The sequence below is a fragment of the Helicoverpa zea genome, chromosome 18 (genome assembly GCF_022581195.2).
Source record: "Helicoverpa zea isolate HzStark_Cry1AcR chromosome 18, ilHelZeax1.1, whole genome shotgun sequence".
In the NCBI taxonomy this organism is placed as follows: Eukaryota; Metazoa; Arthropoda; class Insecta; order Lepidoptera; family Noctuidae; genus Helicoverpa; species Helicoverpa zea.
Window position 1 is genome coordinate 1,461,158 of NC_061469.1, and position 24,308 is coordinate 1,485,465.

Sequence of the window (24,308 nt, forward strand, 5' to 3'; positions counted from 1 at the left end):
ACCTACGTGCCTTCTTAAGCAAAGCACACAAGAACACATATGCAAAAAAATGGTGTACATATTTATAAAAGCTGGCAGCCCTATCCTCAACAGTTAGGATAATCATCCTAAATGATTGTCTAGCCGGCTGACGCAGTGCGGCGTACGTGCCAACTGCTGGCCGATAGCCTGCCGGGTCAACGCATCTTCCTGGGAACTTTGTGATAGCACCCCAATTCTTAGACGTGGTATATTTACTTCCGGAGTCAGATGTTGTAATGGAATATCAGGTAATGCGAAAGTAGGTAACTCAAGTTTAAATACCTACAATGAACCGAATTAAATAACTGTTACAATGAGAATCTAAAGCATGAGAAAGGACATGGGCTAGTTTTTACCCGGCTAAGGAAAGTGGATTTTCTGGGACGTGGGTGAAACTATGTTTTTTTTTTCTTTTTTTTTCATGGGGAACAGTTAATTATTAATTCATAATGAGAGACAATTTCAATTTCTCAGTTTCTTTTGAGGTCGGCGCAGCATGTTTTCTTCATCATATGCTATTGGTGCTGGCATGTCATGGAATCGAATCCCCAAACTCGCACTCTAGATGCAGGTGTTTTAACCACTACGCCACAGACTCTATCGTATAAAGTCGTGGTGGCCTAGTGGGTAAAGGACCAACCTCTCAAGTATGAGGGCGCGGGTTCGATCCCAGGTCAGGCAAGTACCAATGCAACTTTTCTAAGTTTGTATGTACTTTCTAAGTATATCTTAGACACCACTGACTGTGTTTCGGATGGCACGTTAAACTGTAGGTCCCGGCTGTCATTGAACAACCTTGGCAGTCGTTACGGGTAGTCAGAAGCCAGTAAGTCTGACACCAGTCTAACCAAGGGGTATCGGGTTGCCCGGGTAACTGGGTTGAGGAGGCCAGATAGGCAGTCGCTTCTTGTAAAGCACTGGTACTCAGCTGAATCCGGTTAGACTGGAAGCCGACCCCAACATGATTGGGAAAAAGGCTCGGAGGATGATGCCACAGACTCTATCTATCTCCAACAAAATTCTCGCAAGTGCCACATTCAATTGATTTATGTTCGACACAAGTTGTACTGGAATTGTCCAGCCGTATCTATTGGGCAACGGGCCATTACACTTGATTGCATGATTATAGACCGCCAGACGACGGCCCAGACGACAATTAACTTTAGACCTAGGGTTATAAGGGGCTGGTGCGATTGCCATCAGGGACTCAATTGGGTAGGATCCTTTTAGTGCGAATTGCTGTGGGAGCCTGTTTTTGGGTCGTGGGAGTGTAATTGACAGTTGTGAAGTTTGTTGATGTTGCGGTTTTTCAATAGTTTTGGTTTGGGAAGGTGACACCGAGTCTTTCGGTCAAACCCCCGTTTTTTTTTTGTTAGGCAGGTAATGTCTGCTATGGATACCTGAAGGGAACAGTGAAACAGAATATAAATATAATATGGAATTTTATTATGTGACTTTTCAGAATACCATGTTTCTTAAAGTGTTTCTTACATGCTTGACAAAAGACACATTTCTTCTATAAATAGATAATAGGTCATAGACCTTAAAGAAGGTATTACATTGTATCTAACTTCTTTTCAACAATACCTTTTTTTTTTTTTTTATCGACGTAAAATCATCAAATGACCCCTCCCGCTGTGGGTTAGCAGCGGTGAGGGAGTGTCAGACTCTTACTGACTAAAATCGTCGTGTTCCGTCATAGGCCTTTTATGTACCAGGGCCGCGGTATCTCTTTCGAACAACCCGCAGCCCCGGCAGGCCTTGGCCCTGCTGGGCCCCGCTGGGGTTGCTGACATCTCCTTGAGGAGCGCGTGGAACAACGCGCGCCGTCGACACGGGTCTGTCGTCTAGAAAGACAGAGGGACGATGAGCCACCCGAACTCACCGCCCGCAGACCCACGCCTACGGTGGCCGGGAGTCATCTCGCGACACCCGGCGCCCATGGTGTCTACCTGGTCCAGCGCGGCGGCCGGGATGAGAGGTGCGAACTCTCTGGCGTTCCGCCTCCTCCTTCTCGAGCATGACCGCTTCGCAGAAGGAGGCGACGGCATCCCATTCCCTCTCGCCCCGGACCATGGCCTGAACCAGGGCCGGACGCGAGAGGTCGCCGCCGCCCAAAGCCTCGACGAGGACCCGGCGGTGCCCTTCCCATGCGGGGCACACCTGGACTGTGTGGTCCACCGTGTCCTCGGGGCTGTCCGCACAATGGTGACACCCGGGCGCCTCCTCACGACCGATGCGGTGCAGGTACCTCCCGAAACAACCGTATCCGGTGAGGACCTGCGTCATGCGGTACGTGAGGGCGCCGTGACTCCTCCCGAGCCACTCCTCAAAGAGGGGACTTACCGCCACGATGGTGGCGTGCCCTGCACTGGGTTGCGACAGTCGCTCCCTCCAGGCCACCATGAGATCGCGCCGGAGCTCCGCCCGCTGCGCGACAACTTGCCGCGGCAACGGGGTTTCTCCCCGGCGCTGAGCCTCCTCGCGCCAGTCGTACAGGCGCAAGAAGACCCTCGCCTCCAGATCCCACGGTGGCAGTCCAGCAAGTAGGCCAGCTGCTTCGCGGGAAATCGTGCGGTACCCCCGGATTAGCCTAATGGCTATCACCCTTTGGGGCAGTGTACAGCACGCGGCCGTACCGAACGTGCCCATACCGGGGCCCCGTAAAGGGCCATGGACCGCATGACCCCCGCGTAGAGTCTGCGGCAGGGGGCGTTTGGGCCGCCCAGGTTGGGCAGGAGCCGCTTGAATGCAGCACCTGCCTTCTCCAGTTTGGGGCCCAAACGTCGGAAATGCTCGACGAAGTTCCACCGGCCGTCGAGGACGAGTCCCAGGTATTTCATCGCCCTCTCGACGCCGATGGTAACCCCCCCCCCACCGTGACCTGGGAGCCTGAAGGTGGCGCGTTCCGAAGCCCATGAAAGCACATGGCCTCGGATTTGTGCAAGGCCACCTCCAGGCCCAGCAGCTGGATCCTCTCGATGACTGTCGCAACCCCGCGCGTCATTATGTCGGCCGCCTCCTGGTGCGACCTCCCTTGTGCCAGAACCAGCGTGTCGTCAGCGTAGCAGACCACGCTGACGCCGCTAGGGAGGTCGGCGCGCAGCACCCAGTCGTAGCCGATGTTCCACAAGAGCGGCCCCAGTACCGACCCCTGCGGAACACCGCACGACATCTCTCGCCGGTTCCATTCCCCGTTGTGACCAGGGTAAATGATGGACCTATCCGACAGATAGGCCTCGACCACGCGACGAAGGTAGGTCGGCACCCGGTGATACCGGAGTGCCTCCCTGATGCAACTCCAGGGAAGGGTGTTGAAGGCGTTGGCGATGTCAAGAGACACCGCCAAGACGACCCCCCCCCCCGGGACACAGCATCCCCCGTCGTGAGAGCTCTCACGCGCATGATGGCATCCACCGTTGAGCGCCCCTTGCGGAAACCGAACTGGTGGTCCGCAAGGTCCGGCCCTATCCCCCCAAGGTGCGCGACGAGGCGGTGTGCGACAACTCGCTCAAATTGCCCACAGGGCGCCCCGGCTTCCGTATGAGGACCAGTTTCCCTGTCTTCCAACGAAGTGGGAACTGGCCCCTCTCCAAACATGCGCTGAGAAGCCCCCTAAGTCGAGGCCCGAGAGCCTCAAGGGCCAGGACCCAGGCCTTGCCAGGCAGGCCATCAGGCCCTGGGGCGGTGTTTTTGGCTTTCAGCCTAGCCACCGCCACTCTCAGGTCCACCCCAGTCACCTCGGGGACATCGTCGTCGTCGGAAGTGTGGTCCGTACTTGACACCGCGGGTTGCAGAGACATGGGCGGGAGAGAGTGTTCCCCGCGCGAAGGGAACAGAGCGCTCACCACCTCCTCCACCAGCTGAGGCCGAAGGCTCTGGGTCAGCGGGGGGGCCCATGGGCGGAGCTTGCCCCGCACCATTTTGTACGGGCGCCCCCACGGGTCCCTGTCCAGAGACCCCAGCAACTCCGCATTGGCCACCTCCTTGGCCTGGATGATGGCCAATTGGAGGGCGGTCTTCGCAGCTCTGTATCCCTCGTACAGCTCTGCTTCCCTGGCTTCTGCATCCGGAGGGCGGATGCGCAGCCTGCGGTGTCTGGTGTACAGGTGCCTCGCAGCGACGCACGCCTCTCGAAGGGCGGCGATCTCGCAAGACCACCAGTACACCTGGCGTCGGGCGCGTCCTGGCGGGGCTCGGGGCATGGCCACGTCACAAATCTCGGACATGGTCTCCCGGAACCACTCCGCCTCGTCGTTGATGTCGGCGGGCCTGTCCGGTGATGACACCCAGGCCTGCACGACTGAGGCTTCCAGGAGAAGCTCCCGGTCAAGGTGCCTCAGCGCCCAACGTAGACCACTCGGGGTCTGCAGGACCGGCGCGCTAGGGTTCTGGGCGGAGACGTCAAACCGGATGTACCGGTGATCGGAGTAGGTCTCCACCCTCTCCTCCACACGCCAGTCAAAGACACGCGGCAGCAGAGCGGGGCTGGCGAACGAGATGTCCACCACTGACTCGCCCCGCATCCGTACACACGTGGGGACAGAACCCCGATTGAGGACGACCAGGCCTGCTTCCAGCACCCAGTCCTCCACCATCCTACCCCGTGCATCTGTGCGTCGGGAACCCCAGGCCAAGTTCTTGGCGTTGAAGTCCCCTAACACTATCACGGGGAGGGAATAACTTCCGACGACGACGGACAACTCCAGGAGGGAGTTGTGGAACTCGGCGAGAGTTCGGCTCGGGGAGAAGTACACCCCCACGACGACTATCTCCCCGAACCGTGCTGCGACGCAACCCCTTCCACTCTTCACCCCTTCGAGGGAAGGAGTACCAGCGGCGGCCGACGATATGATGGTCACTGAGCCGCTAAGGTCCTTAACCCAGTCATCCCTGGGAAGGACAAAGTACGGCTCAGCGACCACGGCGATGTTGATCGACCACTGCGCCATGCTTTGGAGCAACAGATCCTGGGCACGGGCGCAGTGGTTGATGTTCGCCTGGAGGAAGCGTAATGGAGCCAGACTAGCACTCCATCACGTCTTCCTCCTCTTGAGACGCAGAGACGGGCGCTGCGACAGCAGCAGTGGCGACGGCGCGGAGCTGCGCCGCGGCGGCTGCTCCTTGCGACGCTGCCTTTGGGCCTTCTTTCTGGCCGCCTTGGCCGCCCTCCGTCTTTCTTTCTTTTCCCCCACCACCTGCCACTCGGACTGAGTGGCAGGAGAGGTAGGGGCCGCAGATGGAGTCGGCTTCGGAGGGCGTTTCGCCACTGGTGCCGACGACGGAACCGGTGCTGGTGTTGGCACCGGGGTCCTCTGCGCCTGGACCGCTGTTGCGGCCTTGGGCTTTGGCTGGGCAGCCGCCTTCCTGGGCGGCCCGCTCGGCGCCGCCACAGGTGGCTTGTTCGGCGGTCCCCTTCTGGGCGGGGGTGCCGCTGCAGCCGCAGCCGCATAAGAGGCCCTTTGGGCCGCTGGGGGCTTCGGCGCCGCGAGGGGAGGCCGTAGGACCCTGCCCTCCAGGACGGAGAAACGGGCCTGGAAGGCCGCCATCTCCTGCCGAACCAGGGCTAGGACCTGGCTCTCCACCGGGGAGGACTGCGGCCGCTGTGAAGTGGTCCCGCTGCGTTCGGCCTCCTGCTCTCTCATCTTTCTAAGGTCCGCCCGGAGACTCCTGTTCTCCTCCAGGAGCGAGTTCAGGGCGGCCGTGAGACGAGCCACTTGCTCTTGCAGCTTGGCCAGATCGCTCTTTGGAGCCTGGCCGAAGCTTGCTTCAGCTGCCGCAATGATTGTGGCGGAGGCCGAGTCAATCGCCCTCTGTTTATTAGCCTTGACGCGCTTTTGGGACACGCCCTTGAACGCGGCCGCCACCGTCTTGGCGAAATTGGCCCTCCGCTCCTGGTCAGAGCCGACGGCCGCCGAGTCCTCCTCGGAGGAGCTCTGTTGAGCTGCTCCTCCCTTGTCCTTGGGCGCCTCAGCGACCCTCCCCTTCTCCGGCCTCCGGTCGGCCTTTTTGGCCGGGGCCCCGCGGCCACAGGAGGAAGACCCCAAGTCGTCCTTCTTCTTCTTTAGGAAGGCGTCGACTCGGTGGTCCTTCTTGCTTTGGGGGACCCTGAGGTCTCCCGCTGCTCCATCACTGGATGCAGACTCGGAGCCCGAGTCCTCATCCCACTCCCTTTCATCTTTGTTTTGGGTTTTTTCATTTGCGGTTTCCATATAGTTCCCACGAGTAGAGAGCAAATATACGTCCACCCCGGCAGTGGCCTCATACCGGGGCAAGCCTACATACTGTTGGGGGCGGCTGGCCCCAACAGGGGGGAGCGCTAACGACCGTGTCCCCCACGGCCATTCATCCCCTCGCCGCGCTCCCGAAACTTGGGATTGGGTGGTTTTTTATAAGGTGTCCTTCCTCTGGGCCGGGCGATTAAGCCAAGCCCTCGGCGGCGGCATTATACATGCCTCCGTCTGCTGTCCAGCCAACCCGGCTCAGGAAACCTGCCGAAAGGTTTGCTCTTCGTTGTACGAAGAGCAAACGAGCACCGCTTTGGTGCGCCTGCACCTCCGCGGGTATGGCCGCATCCTTGCCATGTCCACAAGCGTCGACTGGTCAGGAGCGGCCCCTCCCTGGGTCCCTCTTTGTCTGGCCTCTCCCCTGAACCTTTCCGGCATGAGTATCTCTACCGGCAGAGCTTCAGGATCATTGAGGCACGCAAGCCCCACCACGACGACAACGTGGGGACCCCGTCGGTGGGGTTTCAACAATACCTAGTGCCTACATGATGGTTTATTTTCAAGTATCTATGTACCTAGAGTATCTACCTACCTATACCTATATATGAAAACAGACGGTGTCATCTTATAGAAAGGCCAGAGTAAATCTAAACCCACAAATTATATCGTTTTATAGCTCGAAGAATGTCGTCTACGGTCCGTTGCCAATTTCACCCAATTCGAGACAGCCCTCCCGATCCCGTTCAACCAACAATTACATCATCAAATTATCTTTTGTGCTCTTCCAAGAAGTTTGCCGACATCCTGCACATTCTTAGAGTGATTAACCAACCGGAGCCGCCACGAACACAAAGTTCTCTGCTAAAAAGTCGGCGAATTTACGAAGGTAGCGTCAACGCAACAAATATCTCTGCATTTAACATCCATCATTACGCACATACACGAAAAAATTACAAATACAACGGTTTTCTCGTACTCCTAGAGATATAGTTTTAGATAAATAGATTTGACGCGTAAATAGGTAAGCTCTGTTTTTCTTTCCGTGCGGTAAAAAATCTGTCGGCGTTTCCAAGTGTCATCGTTTGAAGCGGTTGTTGGCAATTGTTGTTTCAACGTCCGTACGATCCGTGCAAAAATCCAAGTGAAAAACTGAAAGTGTAAAGCCATTGTTACCGTATAGGACAAGTCACACACACCATGGGCGTATCCAATTGTTTTAACGCTCTAAGCACACATTACATCACGAGCCCCGTCTAATTGGCGCGGTCACTGCCAACCGCTTTGATGTCTCATTTCCTGCCCTGAAGATAACTCTATCCCACATCTCTTTCTCACACGTTAAAGTACCTAAATCTATCCCTTTTATATAGTTAAATATCCCGTGAAATAGAAGTTACTATGGCCACACAAGATTAGGTGCAATGATTTGACGTTTTAGTGTTGCCTGCATAAAAAAATAATGTATTACTTTTGGTAGAATTTCAACCGTGTAGAGGCTTCCGTTTTCTATATTCTCTGCGATAAATAATGATGTCCAGAATGTAAATCGATCCTGGTTCGAGCGGCTGTTTGTCAGCCTGCTGCGCAGGACATATTTTAATAGTGCATCTTGCAGACTTTAAGCTGCTATGTATTGGCTTAGTTGAAAACCCACAAAGCAATTTCAGCCTTGCCCAAGAATCGAACCCGAAACCTTATCCACCAGCGCCAGGCGTTTCATTTGAAACTTTAGTACCTACTTAGGTATTACTGATTTCCAAAAGTATTCTTTATCGAATCCAGTGGCTAGTGATGTCTAAATCTCAAAGTCCACAGGCAAGTGGCGATCAACAATTTGTATGAAACAATAACTTCGCGGAGAGCAACATATTGCTACATTGTTATAACCCTGCGCCGGCACAGTTCGTGGAACAATAATAATAATCGACGCAAGTACACTCAATGGGAAATAAATTACACACGACGCCAGTAGGGCTGTGACGCTATCCCGCGGGAAAGTTGAAGTATCGATAAAACAATGCTGTTTTTAATTAGGAAACTTTGAGATAACCTAACTGCGACGGAATGAACTCTTGAACAAATAGCCCTACTACGTAAGTAAAATCTTCTTGTTGTCGGTTTGTACTCTGAGGATGAATTTTTTACCGAAGTAGCTAGAGCAAGCCCTCCCTGCTATCCTTAAAAAACCTGACGGAATTGCAGCCTCATTAACTCTATTTGAGTAACAGTTAAATTATTATTCTAGTAGAGCTACTCACACCAGTTTGGTTTTCCTCCCAGCTATCACTCTTAGGTATGTGTGTTACCTACCTTTCTACCACCATGTGCAGAGACCGATAAAATTTAAGTAGATAACATCAACAAAACTGAAAAATGTATTTTACTATGTATTTTATTTGGTTTTCAATCTATCGATAAACCACACCTCACATCTCTACCACCGCCCGGAGCGGTGCGCTTACGCATGGAGCGGCGCAATTTCGCCGTGCGCGCGCCGCTCACTTATTAAATCCTTCCGCCCCTCCCTAATGCCCCCTATTACAGGTAATATAATAAAACGGGCGCATTGCAGCCCCAGACTGGTCATTATAGTGACATTAATGTATTTTATTTATTTTATTACACATGTGTTTGATGTGGGATGAATAATGCATTTAAATGTGGATGTGTGGAGTTATAATTATGTATCTCTGATAAATTAACTTTTTTCAGTCTACTAGGAGATAAAACTTCGTATCTTTTGATGGGTTTCTGTAGCTAGGAATACGACCTTTGTCCTAATATGATGCATCATACTCTAGTTACTTGATCTTAGGTTATACCTATAGGTGCCTAATACTTTCCTCAGATTACTATCCTTTTTTTTTTTGTTTCTGCTGAGGAAAATGCCTGACGCATACACACACCGCCCGGGGAGACGGTGAGGTTATGTGGGGCTTGCACCCACTAAAAACCTCAGCGTTTGTGCCGTCTTCTGCCTTTTAGAGAGGGGCCACGAGGACCAAAGACGACTTTCGTGACTCAGATTACTATCTTACTGGTAATCTGTCCAAAACTTGAGTATGTAGAGAAAAAAATATGGTATAATGGTCAGCCTTAACACCCATTTCATACCGTTTACTTCCATTATGAAAAGCCTCTAGTGTTCGTTTATTAGGAGCCAACACAAAACCCCGCACACACTGTTATCGTTATTTTGTAGTAAAGTAGCGGTTTAGACAATAAGGAAGACATTATAAGCTTTTAATAATGATTAGGTACTATTACTACACAACAATTTCAGCTTAACGTGCTAACAATACCCCCTAGTTTCTAACTGCAAATGTCAAAAGTAAACTCACTTTGAATAACTTTTGTCAAGTCTAAACTAAAATAATAACTAAATGTTAAGCTAATCCTACCGTTGAAATGGAATACTTTACAGTTGAAGCATATGCACCCATTGTAGGTACCTCAAAATTGTGACGCACCCGGCACTACGCACCCTTTTATTTAAAAAAGATGCGAATGCAAAACAGGCGTTGGAAAAGAACATTAATGTGTCACCACTAGCATCAAAAATGTTTCAGCGTGTTGGCTTCAGTCCCACGTTCACCTTCTAAAAATCCGGGCTTCTGTAGGCCCGTATGCATGGCAAAGACATACGCTACATAACTTTTTTATTCAGATGTGAAGAGATTCATAGAATATAATACAAAACTTATTTATATTCGCCAGTTTATAAACTTAATACATAATCTCAAACCTTCGATAAACCCAAGCACTAAACTTACTTCCTACATACAGCTCGCTAGCTATTGGCCGTACGATGTCTCTTGCGCTCGGGTCGACGCAGGCGCATCGAATGTTATGTGGCTGCATGAAGACATCGTGGCAAACTTAGGGCTATGGTTACGACGCCTTTATGAGCGCGGTGCACCTTTGTTGTGAGGGTTAGGACTTAGTGTGTGTTTTGAGTTATTTTGTGTACAAGAGAAACATCATTTCACCCTTATGCAAGGGGATGCCCCTGTTGAGAATATGAATGTACAAGCAACCTACAACCTATCCTACAGTCAACGAAATTTGGTAGTTTTTAAATAAGCCGATAATCTGAAGGTATACACAGTTTATTCCTAAATATCTATTTAATTTGCAGCAAAGCAGATCCGCCGTGAACATCAGTGCGTCGTATTTGCTGTAAATAAGAACAGAACAAAACTTACCACTTGTTAGAAAAAAGCAGATTTCAATGTCCATGCATATTAAGCTGTTGATTTCAAACGTCTGCTCTCGCCGTCTTTGCAAAGTCTACCTAAAGACCCGACCTCAAATTCAAATAGCAACAGCGTGCCTTTATTATTTGGGTAAGTTACCAAAACAAAACTAAATTACCCCAAAATCCGAGAAAATAATTACTGTTATTATAATCGCTCTGTTACCCGCTCCGCTCATCACCCCATCTCTCCCTGACCGCCGCAAGCGCATCGCAAAGATGAGATATTGCTATTCCGGACACGCGCGATTCAACCTCCACTATTCACCGCCGACAGTTAATCGCTGAGCCTTTCGTTTTATTTGCAATCCTATACAAAGGTTCTGTATAGTATTGAGTTCTTATAAGTGAATTATTTAAATTGAATATTTTTTTGCGGGATGTGTGTATGAAAAATCATGTTTAATGCTACTGCACTAGGCCTAAAGGCCTTTAACATAATAACCTTCATTATACCTTTGCAAGTTGCCATGCTGCATTTAAAAACTGGCACGCCGCTTCGTCCGAGTGGTCTTCGTATACCCGTTCCCATTATAGGTAGTAATCTGTGTCATAGGTACGTAGATCCGGGTAATAGTACTTGTACTACCATATTTTAAGATCAAAGCTTTCACACAGATACGCACCTAGCTATCCGTATACATTTTATTTCAAAGAAAATCTTTTTTTTCTGTCAAATATTGTACCTAAGTATGTTCTTCTTGTTTTCATATAAGATCCCAAAACTCAACGGATCTCCAAATGACGACATCGTTGGCGGCAAACACATACTTAGATGGGTTTAGGTATTCGTTTGACATCCTCTTTATAGACACGAAACCACTCAAGGTCTTTTATGTACTTTGTTATAAATATCATGACATAAACCGCGTATATGTATATATTATCCCTTGAAGAGTAGGTACAAAGAGCGCCTATTATAACAATTCTGGAAGACCACTAGTTATCACACTGCCGTTTTACAAGCGTCGACTCCACTGAGAAAAGTGACAGCCATCCTATTATCACAATGGCTGTACCCTCTATATACAAATCATGTTCAAAATCACGAGGGTAGCAATTTGTAGCAAGTAATGGCAGCTGGTAGCAATTAGGTAGCAACTCTCCATACCTATTTAGGGGGGACTTATGAGGAGCGACAGCGATTCTGACGATCACGGATAGCGGTCTAAAAGTGCAAGATGACCTCAAAAATAAAACAACCAAATAATAAATACAACTTCATTGCGAATATAAATAACAAAACCAGTATTTATACTAAGAGTTACATTATGTTACACAATATACATAGTTATTCTAATCACAAGTTTTTATCACGCTGTCTTCGATAATGCATATTATTATATACTAGCTGTTTGCCCGCGGTTTTACCCGAGTTTTTTTGACACTACTGCCTGTATCCGGATAAAATATAGCCTATGTTACTCGAGGATAGTCTAGCTTCACAACAGTGAAATAATTTTTGAATCGGTTCAGTAGTTTCAGAGCTTTTAGGGTACAAACAAACAAAAAAAACCTCTTTATTATATTATAGTATAAGTATACATAATTGATAACCTTATCAACGGTATTGTAATAAAAAAATATCCCTTGTTTTATCTATTTAAATAACTTTAGAAGTTGATAATTATAGGACCACCGTGTAATATAAATGATAAGTACACAGAAATAATATTTTTAGATTTTATGGTCTCGACAGCCAGTCTTTAAAGAAACGATAACTCATTATAGCGCAAAAGTATGTGCGCAGACACATTTTCCCTCAATTTAAAATTTTAGTCCAATTACACGATTTGTCATGACCGGAATGAGATCAAGATCATGATTAATATTTTTACGATTTCTCCCATATTTATAAAGGTGATGGTCACCCATCCATAGCCTGACCGCGGCAAGCAATAATTCACTATGCGGGTTTAAATAATTCGTTCAATACATTTTACAAGACATTCTTTGAAAAGATCTTTACACATTTTCCATTTCTGAGTTTATAATGAGTTTTTAGCTAACTTTTTGCGTTTTATTTGACAATTCATTTATCGTCATTTTATATTTCCTATAATTATTGGGTAACTAAGTTTTTTTTTTATTAAATGTATGAAAATATTACAATGCTTATTTAATTTTGTTGTGTATGCAAACATAAATATTGCTATTGGATACGTATTAAGAACACAGTGATTACAATTATTGTTTTTAGTATACATTGGTTTTCGAAAATATTAACATTCCGTGACTTGCCTCGTGACTCTTTATATTAATAAATCAGTAATTGATGCTGATTTTAATGTAATTAAGTATTATCAACTTTATCTCCATTGCAATAAGACCTGAAATCAACTAACGCAATTGTGATGCGGATTCTAGACAGAAAGTTACGTCAACAGACTTTAGATTATATTTCAATTGAGGATAAGGTCGATAATAGGCTGGACTGTGTTTTTTTTTTCTGCAGTGCTTAAGCTAAAATAAAATACTGGTACTCAGCTGCATCCAGTTAGACTGGAAGCCGACCCATATAGTTAGGAAATGGCTAGGCAGATGATGATGAACTCTTAAGCCAAAATTTGAGCGTTTATTTCAATATCTTTGTTGGCATAATATTTTTACTATTGTATGTTATTACGTAATAACTATTTAGTAAAGCGTGAATTATGTTAAATGTTTCCTAGCGTGTGACTAATTCTTTTTTTATTACGATTAATTGAATTCTATATAGGCACTTAATAATTTGATTCTTATTTATTTGCAGTAGGCTAAGGGCCATGGCACATTATAACGGCACCGCAACAGCACCGCTCCACACCAGCATTTAACTTGTCATTCAATTTAGAGCAGTGGTTCTTAACCGGTGGTCCGCGGACCACTGGTGGTCCCTGGAGGCATTCCAAGTGGTCCGCGAAGCTGAGCTTCGCGACGTTGCTATACGTTATCAAACTTATTTTTTATCGACTTATAATTGCGAGCGGGGGTTTTCGCATGGACGTATATCGGGTGTATCGTACCTAGTCCCCCCCATTCATGAAAATGTATGTTTGGGCTACATTTTATGTAATTTTGTTTTTGAGTCTTAAAAAATAATTAAAATTTCGCGCTCGCTCCGCTCGCGTATTCAGAAACTGTATGCCTTTATTTTTGTATTTGACAAATACAAACAAAAAGTTAAGTACGTTTGGGCTAAATTTTACGTAATATTTGGTTGAAGTCCGATAAAATTTTCGCGCTCGCTTCGCTCGCCTATTCAGAAACTGTATTATGCCCTTATTTTGGCATTTGTCAACAAACAAAAAGTTAAGTACGTTTGGGCTACATTTTATGTATTTTTTGGTTTAAGTCCGATAAAAATTTCGCGCTCGCTTCGCTCGCGTATTCAGAAACTATATGCCCTTATTTTTGAATTTGTCAACAAACAAAAAGTTAAGTACGTTTGGGCTACATTTTACGTAGTATTTGGTTTAAGAGGACGAATTGGAATTTTTGGCGCCAAGGATTTCAATTTTTCTCAGTAAATACAAAACGGATCAAAATACAACTTGGTTACCTGAAAGTTCATGATATGAACCTTATTTTGTTAGACGTAGAAACATGATTAGGTAACTTTTATAACAGAGAAAAATATATCAAACATACCTCTTTTTAAAAAGAGATTCACATATTATGGGCATACGGGACCGATTTAAGCCTCTTAAGTTTTTTAGTAGTTGAGTATGTACATACTCTTTAAAATTGTAGAAGGAATTTTTATCAAATTATCATTTCTAAATAATAAAATTACAAAACCATTTTGTCGCTTACGACTTTTAGTTATAAGCTAGCGCGCGTATTGTTATCCTCGCCCCGCTCAGACGCTCCGACCCCTTTTGGCGCCTTAGATGCGCGTGCCGGTTATGGAATTATTGTTGACCAATTCCTCGCCTTAAGTCCGATAAAAATTTCGCGCTCGCTTCGCTCGCGCATTTGGAAACTACATAGGCAAGTTTTTCTTTATTTGCATTTGCTTACCTACACAACTGCCGAAATGCGTTTAGCTTTGAGTAGAACTGACCCAAAAATTCAGTTTTTTTTTTGGTAAATAATAAAGAATGAGTACTAATTTAGATAAACCGATGAGGTGGTCCCCGGCAAGACAACTTTGGTCAAAGTGGTCCCTCATGTCAAAAAGGTTAAGAACCACTGATTTAGAGCATTAAATCGTGTATATTATATTTCGTAATGTCAATATGAAAAAGTCAACGGCGAGCAGTCAGCGCGCTTGCCGCTGCCACACAACTCGACTCGCCGCCCGCGTGCTGCAAGCGAGCGGACCTCATGCGTACAGCGCGCCGACTCCGAGCCGGCAGCGAAACAACGTCATTACGTCGTGTTCAATCATAACATCAATCATAACTGTCTTAAAATAATATTGAGTTTGCGGTGACAGCAAGCTTACACCTCGCGGCCGGCGGCGAGCGGCCAGCGCGTGGTTGGCGCTGTCCGCTCGCCGTAGTCTAAATTCGAGGCGACGCCGTGCTGCAGCCGTGCTATTTCGGTGCCGCTATAATGTGCCATGACCCTTAATTATCTATTTAATAAATTCTGTGTGGCAGTATGTGTGTGGTTTATAGTGCTATATTTTGCGCATTCAATAACGAACCGTCGTAAGTTTTGGAAAATTTCAAGTATTCAGGATTTTATGCAATATTTCATAACTTAATGTATAATTCATTGCTATGATCTCGTTGGGATTTATCTATTTTTTTTGGAAAGCTGTACACATATAACTGAGATTGGTTATTATAACAGGATGCTAGTGTTTTAAAAATAATTATTTTCACTAAGGCAAGTGTTAAAAACATCATGTAAGTGTATAAGTGCAAGGAAAACTTATACAAGGTGTTCAATCGATGTCCAATATACAGGCTGTTCAATCTATATCCATTATACAGACCGTTCAATAAAATATAACCACTATACAGTTTGCTCTACCAATGTCCATTATACAGGCTGATCAATCCAGCCATCTCTACACTTGATAATCAACATCTGTTATACAGGCTTTTCAATCGTTGTCCGTTATACAAGATATTACATAGGCTGATCAAAAAACTCTAACTATACATGATGTTCAACTTTATGATGGCATTCAATAAAAAATCTCTCACTACACATGGTATTCTATTATGACGGCATCATCCCCTGACTGCGTTTCCACTGCGCTCCTGACCTCCGGTTGTGATTGGCGCGGGCCGACTTGTGTTTTTCTTTCTTGTCTCTATTGTGCAGAACGTCCTTGTCCTGACCTTGACCTTTCGGCTTGCCTGTTACATCCGTATTTCTGAAAAAAAAGAAATAAAAGAATATATTAACAGATTAAAAACTATGTATACTGTTTGTATGAGGGCAAACTATGTCGCCTTCAAATGCCAGAAAAATAATCAGTCAAGTAGAATTCGCATAATAATTTCTTACGTACTTCTTAAGTATTGCATACTTAAAACACAATCTGCAGTCAAGTATCTGTTCGAGATAGACGCAGACAGCGAAAATTTTATAATAGCAACATAAAAACACTCTTCAGGTTCCCCAAAACCGTCGTTAGCTAGGAGCGGGTGCAAGTCTATACAGTTCCCCCCTGCCTCTTTTACCCCGATAGTTAGCCTCTCTCTGAGTCCGAAACTCACGTCTATAACAGGATCCCATTCCCACACTTCAGGAACCCTTAAAAACACCATCTAGCTACGTCTCTTACCTAGGAAGAGGTGCAGGTCTATGTGCAGCCCCCCGGCCCCGCTTGGCCTGGTAGTTAGCCTCTCTCCGAGCTCGCAGCTCCTCAGGGTTCACGCAGAAGTCCATGCGAGATTTACTGCTGGACGGCTTCTCGTCTTCTTGTGGTTCCGGCTCATCGTCTGATTCCTCCTGGAAAGTAAATAGCAGGCATGAATTGCATACATATAAATTTTAGATTGTTTTGCACGTAATAAGTTTGGTATGGTAAGTGTGTTCTCTGCAGGTTTAGTCATCGAACAAGCCCTAGTGTCAGAACTTTTGTCAAACCCGCTTGACGCTAGTTGTAACAACGACTACTGCTAAGTACCATTCGGGACGTCGGCGACACGTGCCCTCTCGGACACGAAGGTGTAACATTGACAAACATGCTCCAGGCTGCTTTTTGAAAGTTCCTAAAACTCACAAAGCGATTTTGGCCTGACTTTAGGAAAGCTATAAATTAAATTTTATCCAAGTGCGCGGAGTGCTACCCCCGAGACGCGGGTGAAAGCCCTAACAGAAGCTTAATTATAATACCATAAAAATATCTTACCTCTGCATCATTTCTGTCAATCTGCCTCAGTGCTCGTGGCGTGACGAATGGCCGCCGGGCGTCATCGGCGTCGGCGCTGGGCGTCACGCCGTCCGAGTCGTACGTGTCGTCATATTCGTCAGAATACATATCCACCTCATCACAGACCAGGCTGGAAGGAAAGAAAAGTATTGGTAATTCTAGGTTATGTAGTTTTGAACAGGTAAAAATTTAGCTCCTATAGCAACTATCTGGCACACAATATCGACACATCAACGACTACTAAACAACGGCCAGGAAAATAGTCAATTTTGTATCTTCCCATATGGTAGAAAAACTGTTAAAACAAAACAGCCTACTACCTAATAATAACGGCTTAACAATACTGTAAGCACAGCACAAATAGCCCGTAGGACCACACAGACTAAAAACTAATATCATAATAGTATATTTGTTTGTTTGCTTGAACGAACTTAGACAGCAAGTCTAAATCAAGTCCAATATTCTAAAAATCGTTCTGTGTTATATAACCCATTTTGGAAGAAGGCTATATGTCTTCATGCGGGCTTTTCTCCGGTGAGACTACATGGAAACACTAGTAAACTCCAAAAATACTCACTTATACTTGCTATAAATATCAACCCGCTGCTTAACCTCAGTCTTGTCATCGAGCATATCCTTCAGATCCTTGTATTTGGACCGTTTCTTGCCCACATGGATCTTGGACACATCCACGTCGTCTCGCGTCATGATGTCGAACTGATCGCCGTCGAAGACGTTGAGGCGAGCGATGCCGGTCTCCAGGAATTTGGAGTCTAAAGGATCTTCGGGGATTATTGGAAGGGACTGGTCGAGTGCTGGAAGGATCAAAAGTATTATTATTTTTGGAATGCCAATGAACTAGCAGTATTGATTTTGCAATTCTGAAGTTAGCCATTTGATGATTTGACATTGTAGAGAAGCTTTGCTCGTCCAAAGATTGCTAACAAGAGACTACTGCATGCGTATAGAGCGAAAAATAGCTTACTTCAAAAATGCAAAGTTATATGGCGTGAAGCCTACAATTTAAATAAACGGTTTTTTTATTTAAATTTTACAGGATAAAGGATTAGAGCAATTTTCAGTTACTTCTTTTTCTAAATATTTAATGTTATTTATGCAAAAAATATAACAGTTCTTCGACTATTTTTTATAAAAATAACTCTATGCTACAAAATGCAATAAGTAGAAAAGTCACCTACCTCTCAAAGGCTGAGCCAAATTATCTTCTAAAATACTATTAATAACCCTCTCCGCATTAAAACCATAGTGTTGCAAGCATTTCAATATGAAACCATCTCCTAAATGTGGTAGAATATCTTTAACTTCGCTAATCAACGACTCTTCCCGAACATTGTCGGGTATCTCCGTGTCTGTGGTCGCGGGGGCGTGGTCTGCGTGCCCATTGGTCAGCTGCTGGTGGGCGGGGCCGGGGGGCGGGGCTAGGTCGGGCACGGGCTCGTCTAGGTTAGAGTATATTGCTTGGAGAATGAAGTCAGTCTTTACTGTGTCTCTGAAGTTTTGTTCAGGTTATATTTTGTATAGAATGTTAATATATGTGGAAAGCTTTAAATCAGGGCTCTTTGAAAAGCTATGGTTATGAACAGAAAGAACTGTTCAAAATTATATAAATTAACAATTTAATATTATATGCATATAAAACTCAGCAATAACACAGACAACACTGATGCCCAAAACAAGTGTTTTTGCGCAATACTATGCGTTACTTGCGCAATGCTATGCATTATTTGCGCTTCTTAGCGCAATGCTATGCGCTAATTATTTTTATTGTACCGCAAGTAACTATAAGATAAGCTATAATTTGATATACTATTCCAAAGAAAATAATACAATTACTTTTCAGACAAGCTATTAAAATATACCAAAATTTATGATCCTGAGAATACGAAGATGTCTTTTACAAAAGGATACATTTCCGGATAAGCCTGCTTCAGCATCTCCAGGTCATCATGGACCGGGTAGCAGCTGTGGTAGTCCTTGATGAGCAGCCTCTCCGAGAGCCCGTCCATCATCACCGCTAGGTAGTCTTCTATGTGGCTTGCTATACTGCCTCTGTAAAAAAACAAATCATTTCATTACATTAGTTCTTGAGACTTTTAATTGGGTACATTGGTACGCCAACCAGGCAAAAATGTCGGGGATAGTGTAAACAGTTTTTATACCAGTAAATTATCACATATTATGAGGATTCTCCTGAATAAGTGACTAACCTCCCCACTCAGAGACATTTAATGATTACTTAAGTCACTCCTTAGTGACAGAATGTCATACAAATTCTTCACTAAGGAGTGAATGTTATAATTGACAGATTTAACTCCAGTGACTGGATGAATTTGCAAAACTTAGCATATTGTTTTAACTAAACTGTTAGTACAGCATTGTAAACTTTTTTAGTTAGGTAACGTAATCATTATTATAGTTGAACCACTTTGCAGATATCAGTCACCAAGAGATATAATAAATATACACGGGTTCGAATTGAGAACCTGCTTCCTTTGGGAAGTCGGTTTATAATCAGGTAAAATCGATGATGATGTGGCTCTTTCCTCAAAAGGCCATTCCAGACCGCGTACATGGTGACACTCACACCTAATATTATTTGATTTATAACATGTTTGGACTTTAAAAGAGACTAACGCGGTGTCCTGCGTGAGCGACGAACGCGACGCGACGCGACGCGACACGACGCGACGTAATGCGACGCGATGCTATACGCGACAGATGTCCTACGTGATTTTGGTCATTACTTCTCAAATCATGGAGAAGTTGTGTTACAATTTTGCTTGAAAGTTCATATTTAAAGTACAGACAGCAACAATCTTCCAACTTGTTTGTACTAATAAACGATTTCTTTAATATTTATGTTTTTTTGTCCCACAACAATCAACGCTTCTGAATAGTTCGCGGTGTCGCGTCTGGTCGCCCTCAAAACAAGTACGCGTTACGTCGCGTCTCGCCGCAGACTGTCACATAGGCCGCATGTAGGGAATTCCTTTGAGTTGATCGCGTTCGTCGCGTTCGCAGCGTCGCGTCGCGTCGCGTTCGTCGCTCACGCAGGACACCGCGTATGACCCTTGAGTTTGTTTCGGCATTTCTTCTCAGGGATCAGTCATTAGGAAATGCCGACCTCAGCGTTCTTAAAAATGACGTGTAAAAGTGATTTTATGTCCAACTTGCAAAATAAACGATTTCATTTCATTTCAATCTTCATCAACAATTATATAATAAGTCATGCTTTTGATTAAATAATTATGAGTTATTTAATCAAAAGCATGACTTTTGATTGATTTGATTGCAACAAAGTAGAATACTCACTCCCCACTAAAGATAGCACTCTTATACGCCGCTAGTACCTCTCTAAATATATCGATAAGTTCCGCTCTAGCCATGTCGATGTATCCCTCTACTTCGGTAAACGTCACACTGGTCTGATTACCCGTCTCTTCTAGTTTTTCATATAATAGAGGTATTCCGTATTCGTAAAGTTGGACTATACTGAAACAAAAGTTATATTAAGTTAGAGCTTCATTTAACAACTAGCTGTTGCCTGTGTCCCGTGATTTACTTTCTGTACCTGGACCAAATAGTCTCCCAGCAGTGAAAGAATTTTCTAATAAAAATTTGTGTTGTTGGACAAAATTCAGTCGAAGAGAGTTTACAATTTAAAAAAAGTACCTGGAGAATGCATATTTATGTAAAAGCAATGTTTTTTTTCTTTTCATATTCGACAACGGGAATTCAACAATTAGGTTAACATCAACACTGATATTTAATTACCGAAAACATCAATCATTTCATTTTCCTAAATAAATATGTGAATAAAAAGTAGGTATACATATTGTCACTCACCTAATAACAAAATTCGTTTTCCTAAATATAGTTACACTCTTAGGGTAGACTTCTAAAAATATCCTCATAGTCATACTGGTATCCAATAGATGTATCACTAGATCCCTTAATATTTCGAAGGTCAGTTTGTCAGTACCCTTCGAACTGGACGGACGTCTGATTTCAGAGAAACCTTTGAAAGTTTCTGGAAGATTCGGCGGTTCCTCGCTATCATAGTCTTTATTTACTTGTAGGATTATGTATTTGAAGGCCTGGAAGGTAGAAAGTTGGTAATTTTATTTTATTGGTATGTTGGTGGTTTTATTTCAAAAAATTGAGATAGCTTGACATATTTTAGGTCATTTATTAATGTAACTTTGTATAGTAAACAAAAGACTTGTACCAAATAAGTATAAAAACAGTTGATTGTTCAATAAAATTATGTAAACATGAACATCTGAACATCAGACCATCTCAGTTTGTCTAGTCATCTGAGTGTTTTCTAAGAACAGTTATCGCAAAGCTTACATTGTCTCATAAATGTGAATTATTTCGCTGGCGCCAAACCTATTTCAATAGCGTTTGAAATAAGTAGCCTATAAAGAGCTTCTAATAATGTTTACAAAATAATAAGTACTTAAAATTAAAAATCGCACGGTAATGTCATCAAAGGTATGCTAATGCTGTAATTCTATAATCACCTTTAAGACCACTGGCGCAAATTAAAGAATATTTAAAATAATTGCTTAAAGTACTCTTACCTCTTTAACAAACGCCACCGCAGCCACAGCATCGCCCTCATACCTCGGCTGCAGCCCGAACACACACTCCAGCACCCTCCCCACATGTCGGCCATTGTCTACCCCGTATGTTAAACATAAGTCCCATATTATAGGTATGGTGAATATAAACTTATTGTAGATTATGTCCCCCATATATTCTTTGGTCATCCATTGTGACTGAAACAATGAGTTTTGTTAAAGTATTTTTTTTTTAAATCAATGATTAATTTTCAGTTACTATCTCTATATGTATACCTTTTTTTTTAAAGACCTCAAAAATCAACATCCCTCCCGCTGTGGGTTAGCAGCGGAGAGGGAGTGTCAGGCTCTTACTGACTAAAAACCGTCGTGTTCCGTCGTAGGCCTTTTATGTACCAGGGCCGCGGTAACTCGCGCGAACAATACCGAGGCCCGACACATATGTATACCTACTGCTATGCTATGACAGTGAGTACTACTGTTTTAACTGGAGGGACTACCTATCTGACCTCAACCGAGTTACACAGGCAATTCTATGAACATTGGCAAGACTGGTTGTCAAACAAACTTTCTGGCTCCTGACTATGTTCAAAAGATAGCAGGGACAAACCAGTCCCAGTGCTATCTTTGATATGATGATGATGATGATATTACCTGGCCATGAGCTCCTCTGTATTTGTAGCATTTTATCAGAAATGTTTGGGTAACAAACTAGAACTTTATTGTACTCGACAACAATGTAAATAGTTTAGGAATACTTCTAGCTAATAAAGTAACTCGGGGAATAACCAATATGTTTTATTTTTCAGACTTATTTTACTCGGGGAATAACCGCTTCAGTTTTACTAGTGTAGGACATCGTATCGCGAAAACAAACCGAAACGGTAACAAAGAACAATGGTGAATAAATATTTATGAATATCTAAACGGTAACATATATTCTCAGTGGGAAATACTACGCTAGTATAAAAAGTAGCTTAAACTTTTGCCACATAGCACTATCTAGGCTATCTAGCACTGAAAGTATTTTTCGAATTGGTCTAGTCATTCCTGAGATTAGCGCATTCAAGCCAACAAGATATGAACAAACTCTTCAGCTTTATAATATCAATATAAATATTAACAAAAATTCATACCTTATTTTCCTTATTAGTAACCAGCCTACTGAACACAACGAGCACAGCTCTGCGTATCTCCTCATACAGCTTCTGAACATCCTTGCTCTCGTGCGGTGGTATGTACGGAGGTACTGCCTCTTGGAGGAACGACACTAAGGAGTCCATGCACTGAGGGTGGTAGAGGATTGTGCTCCAAAACCTGTGGATAAGTAATGAGGGTAGTTTAAGTTTTTGTTCTATTTTTTGAGGTATTGTGATTCACAACATTAAACATAAAAAACAAACAAACATTTGAATTAAGAACCTCTACTTTTTTGGGAATTTTGATAAAAAATATGTAACAGCAAGTATTATATAATACAATTAATTCTGAATCTATTTTGCAGTCCACATAATAGGTCTTATGAAAAATAATTTTAAAACTTGACATGAGCCTCTACCGCATATTAAGTGAACCATTCACCATAAATGCGGTAGTAGGATGTGTCATTTCAACTTCGAAGAGCTCTATATGCATCTACATTAATAGAAAAAAATTATCCTTACCTATGATGTTCTAAACTTAATAACCATTTAACATCTTCAAGGAAACCCTCCATCCTGACTTTCCATGTGTCTACCGCACCCAGCACTATGGTGCTACCGGATGGTGGGCGCTCATATATTGTCATCTCACGCTTCTCCACCCAATGTGGGTCCTGTAATCACCATGAAAGTTTGTATATGGTTTTTGTGGTGCTAGATGACTTGTATACTTGGACAGATGTAATACAAATCATGATTACATTATATTTATGAAGATAATATTTTTGTGTAATAAATGTTTCTTGAAAAATCAAAATAATATTTTTAGCTTTTAGTGCATTTGCTTACAATTTCATTCTATTAGAATTTAATTTTATCTTAAACCTTTTGATATGTGTCTAAATATGTTTGATACAAAGACCCTCCTGATCTTGATACACAATTAAAAGTTCAAAATAAATCCATAGAAAATTGCTTTACCTGTACTTCTATTAAATAAAATTCTTAACCATGGATGTTGAGATTGTATAAAACATTTAATTGATGTTCAACAATAACAGTATCTAGCCATCCTATCATGAAATCATCCATTAAACTAAGTAATCAAAGAATACATAAGTATTAGAGTACTATAATATACTTTGATATACCTATAGTATTTTCAAGGGCACTTCAATAAAACAATGGTGTAGCTACACAGAACTGGGAAGAACCTTACCACGGCTAACACAAATGAAGAATCTACGTGTTTAAAATGTCGGCGGCATCAGCGTTAAGGCTTAAAATAGGGTGTTCCCCTACTAACCAAACATAATATCTGCTATTTCACAATATTGTGTTGTCAACAAGCCGTATAGCGTATACTCACCAACGCTTTGATTTTCTGTACAACGCCGGCATTCGTAACCGATAGTGTCAAACTTTCCACTGGCAAATTGTCGGGGTTCTGTAAAAACATTTTAATTTATAAATATGGAATGCATGTTCAACATCGGTCACGTACAAAACTGAAAATACTTACGGAAAATTCAACACATTTGTTTGACATTCTTTTACGCAAAAGTACTGCAATATAGAAATGGATCTTCAATTAAAATTTACACCCAAAGAGGTGTCCAAAAGTGTATAAAAATAATATTATATTTCAGGATTTCGTATCGTGAAAAATTGAAATCGTCGACGAGTCCACTTTTTGACTTTTATTGAAGTTTTTACCATTTGACATTGACTTGAAAT

At 43.7% G+C, this 24,308-nt stretch overlaps 1 protein-coding gene and 1 long non-coding RNA gene across 2 annotated transcripts; both read right to left on the reverse strand.

The window, feature by feature from the left end:
* Positions 1-1,446: 1,446 nt before the first annotated feature.
* Positions 1,447-7,594, reverse strand: LOC124638954. The gene is made up of 2 exons (XR_006985422.1): positions 6,783-7,594; positions 1,447-1,608 (listed from the first exon to the last, which is right to left on the reverse strand). It is a non-coding gene; the product is annotated as an uncharacterized LOC124638954 (long non-coding RNA).
* An 8,005-nt stretch (positions 7,595-15,599) lies between these two features.
* Positions 15,600-24,281, reverse strand: LOC124638645 (activating signal cointegrator 1 complex subunit 2). Its single transcript, XM_047175637.1, has 13 exons — positions 24,094-24,281; positions 23,941-24,018; positions 23,094-23,245; positions 22,566-22,746; positions 21,430-21,627; positions 20,690-20,940; positions 20,156-20,335; positions 18,752-18,892; positions 18,022-18,332; positions 17,400-17,637; positions 16,802-16,952; positions 16,232-16,398; positions 15,600-15,817 (listed from the first exon to the last, which is right to left on the reverse strand). The coding sequence occupies exons 1-13, from the start codon at positions 24,118-24,120 to the stop codon at positions 15,661-15,663; spliced, it is 2,232 nt and encodes a 743-aa protein (XP_047031593.1). The 5' UTR covers positions 24,121-24,281; the 3' UTR covers positions 15,600-15,660.
* Between the last annotated feature and the right edge of the window lie 27 nt (positions 24,282-24,308).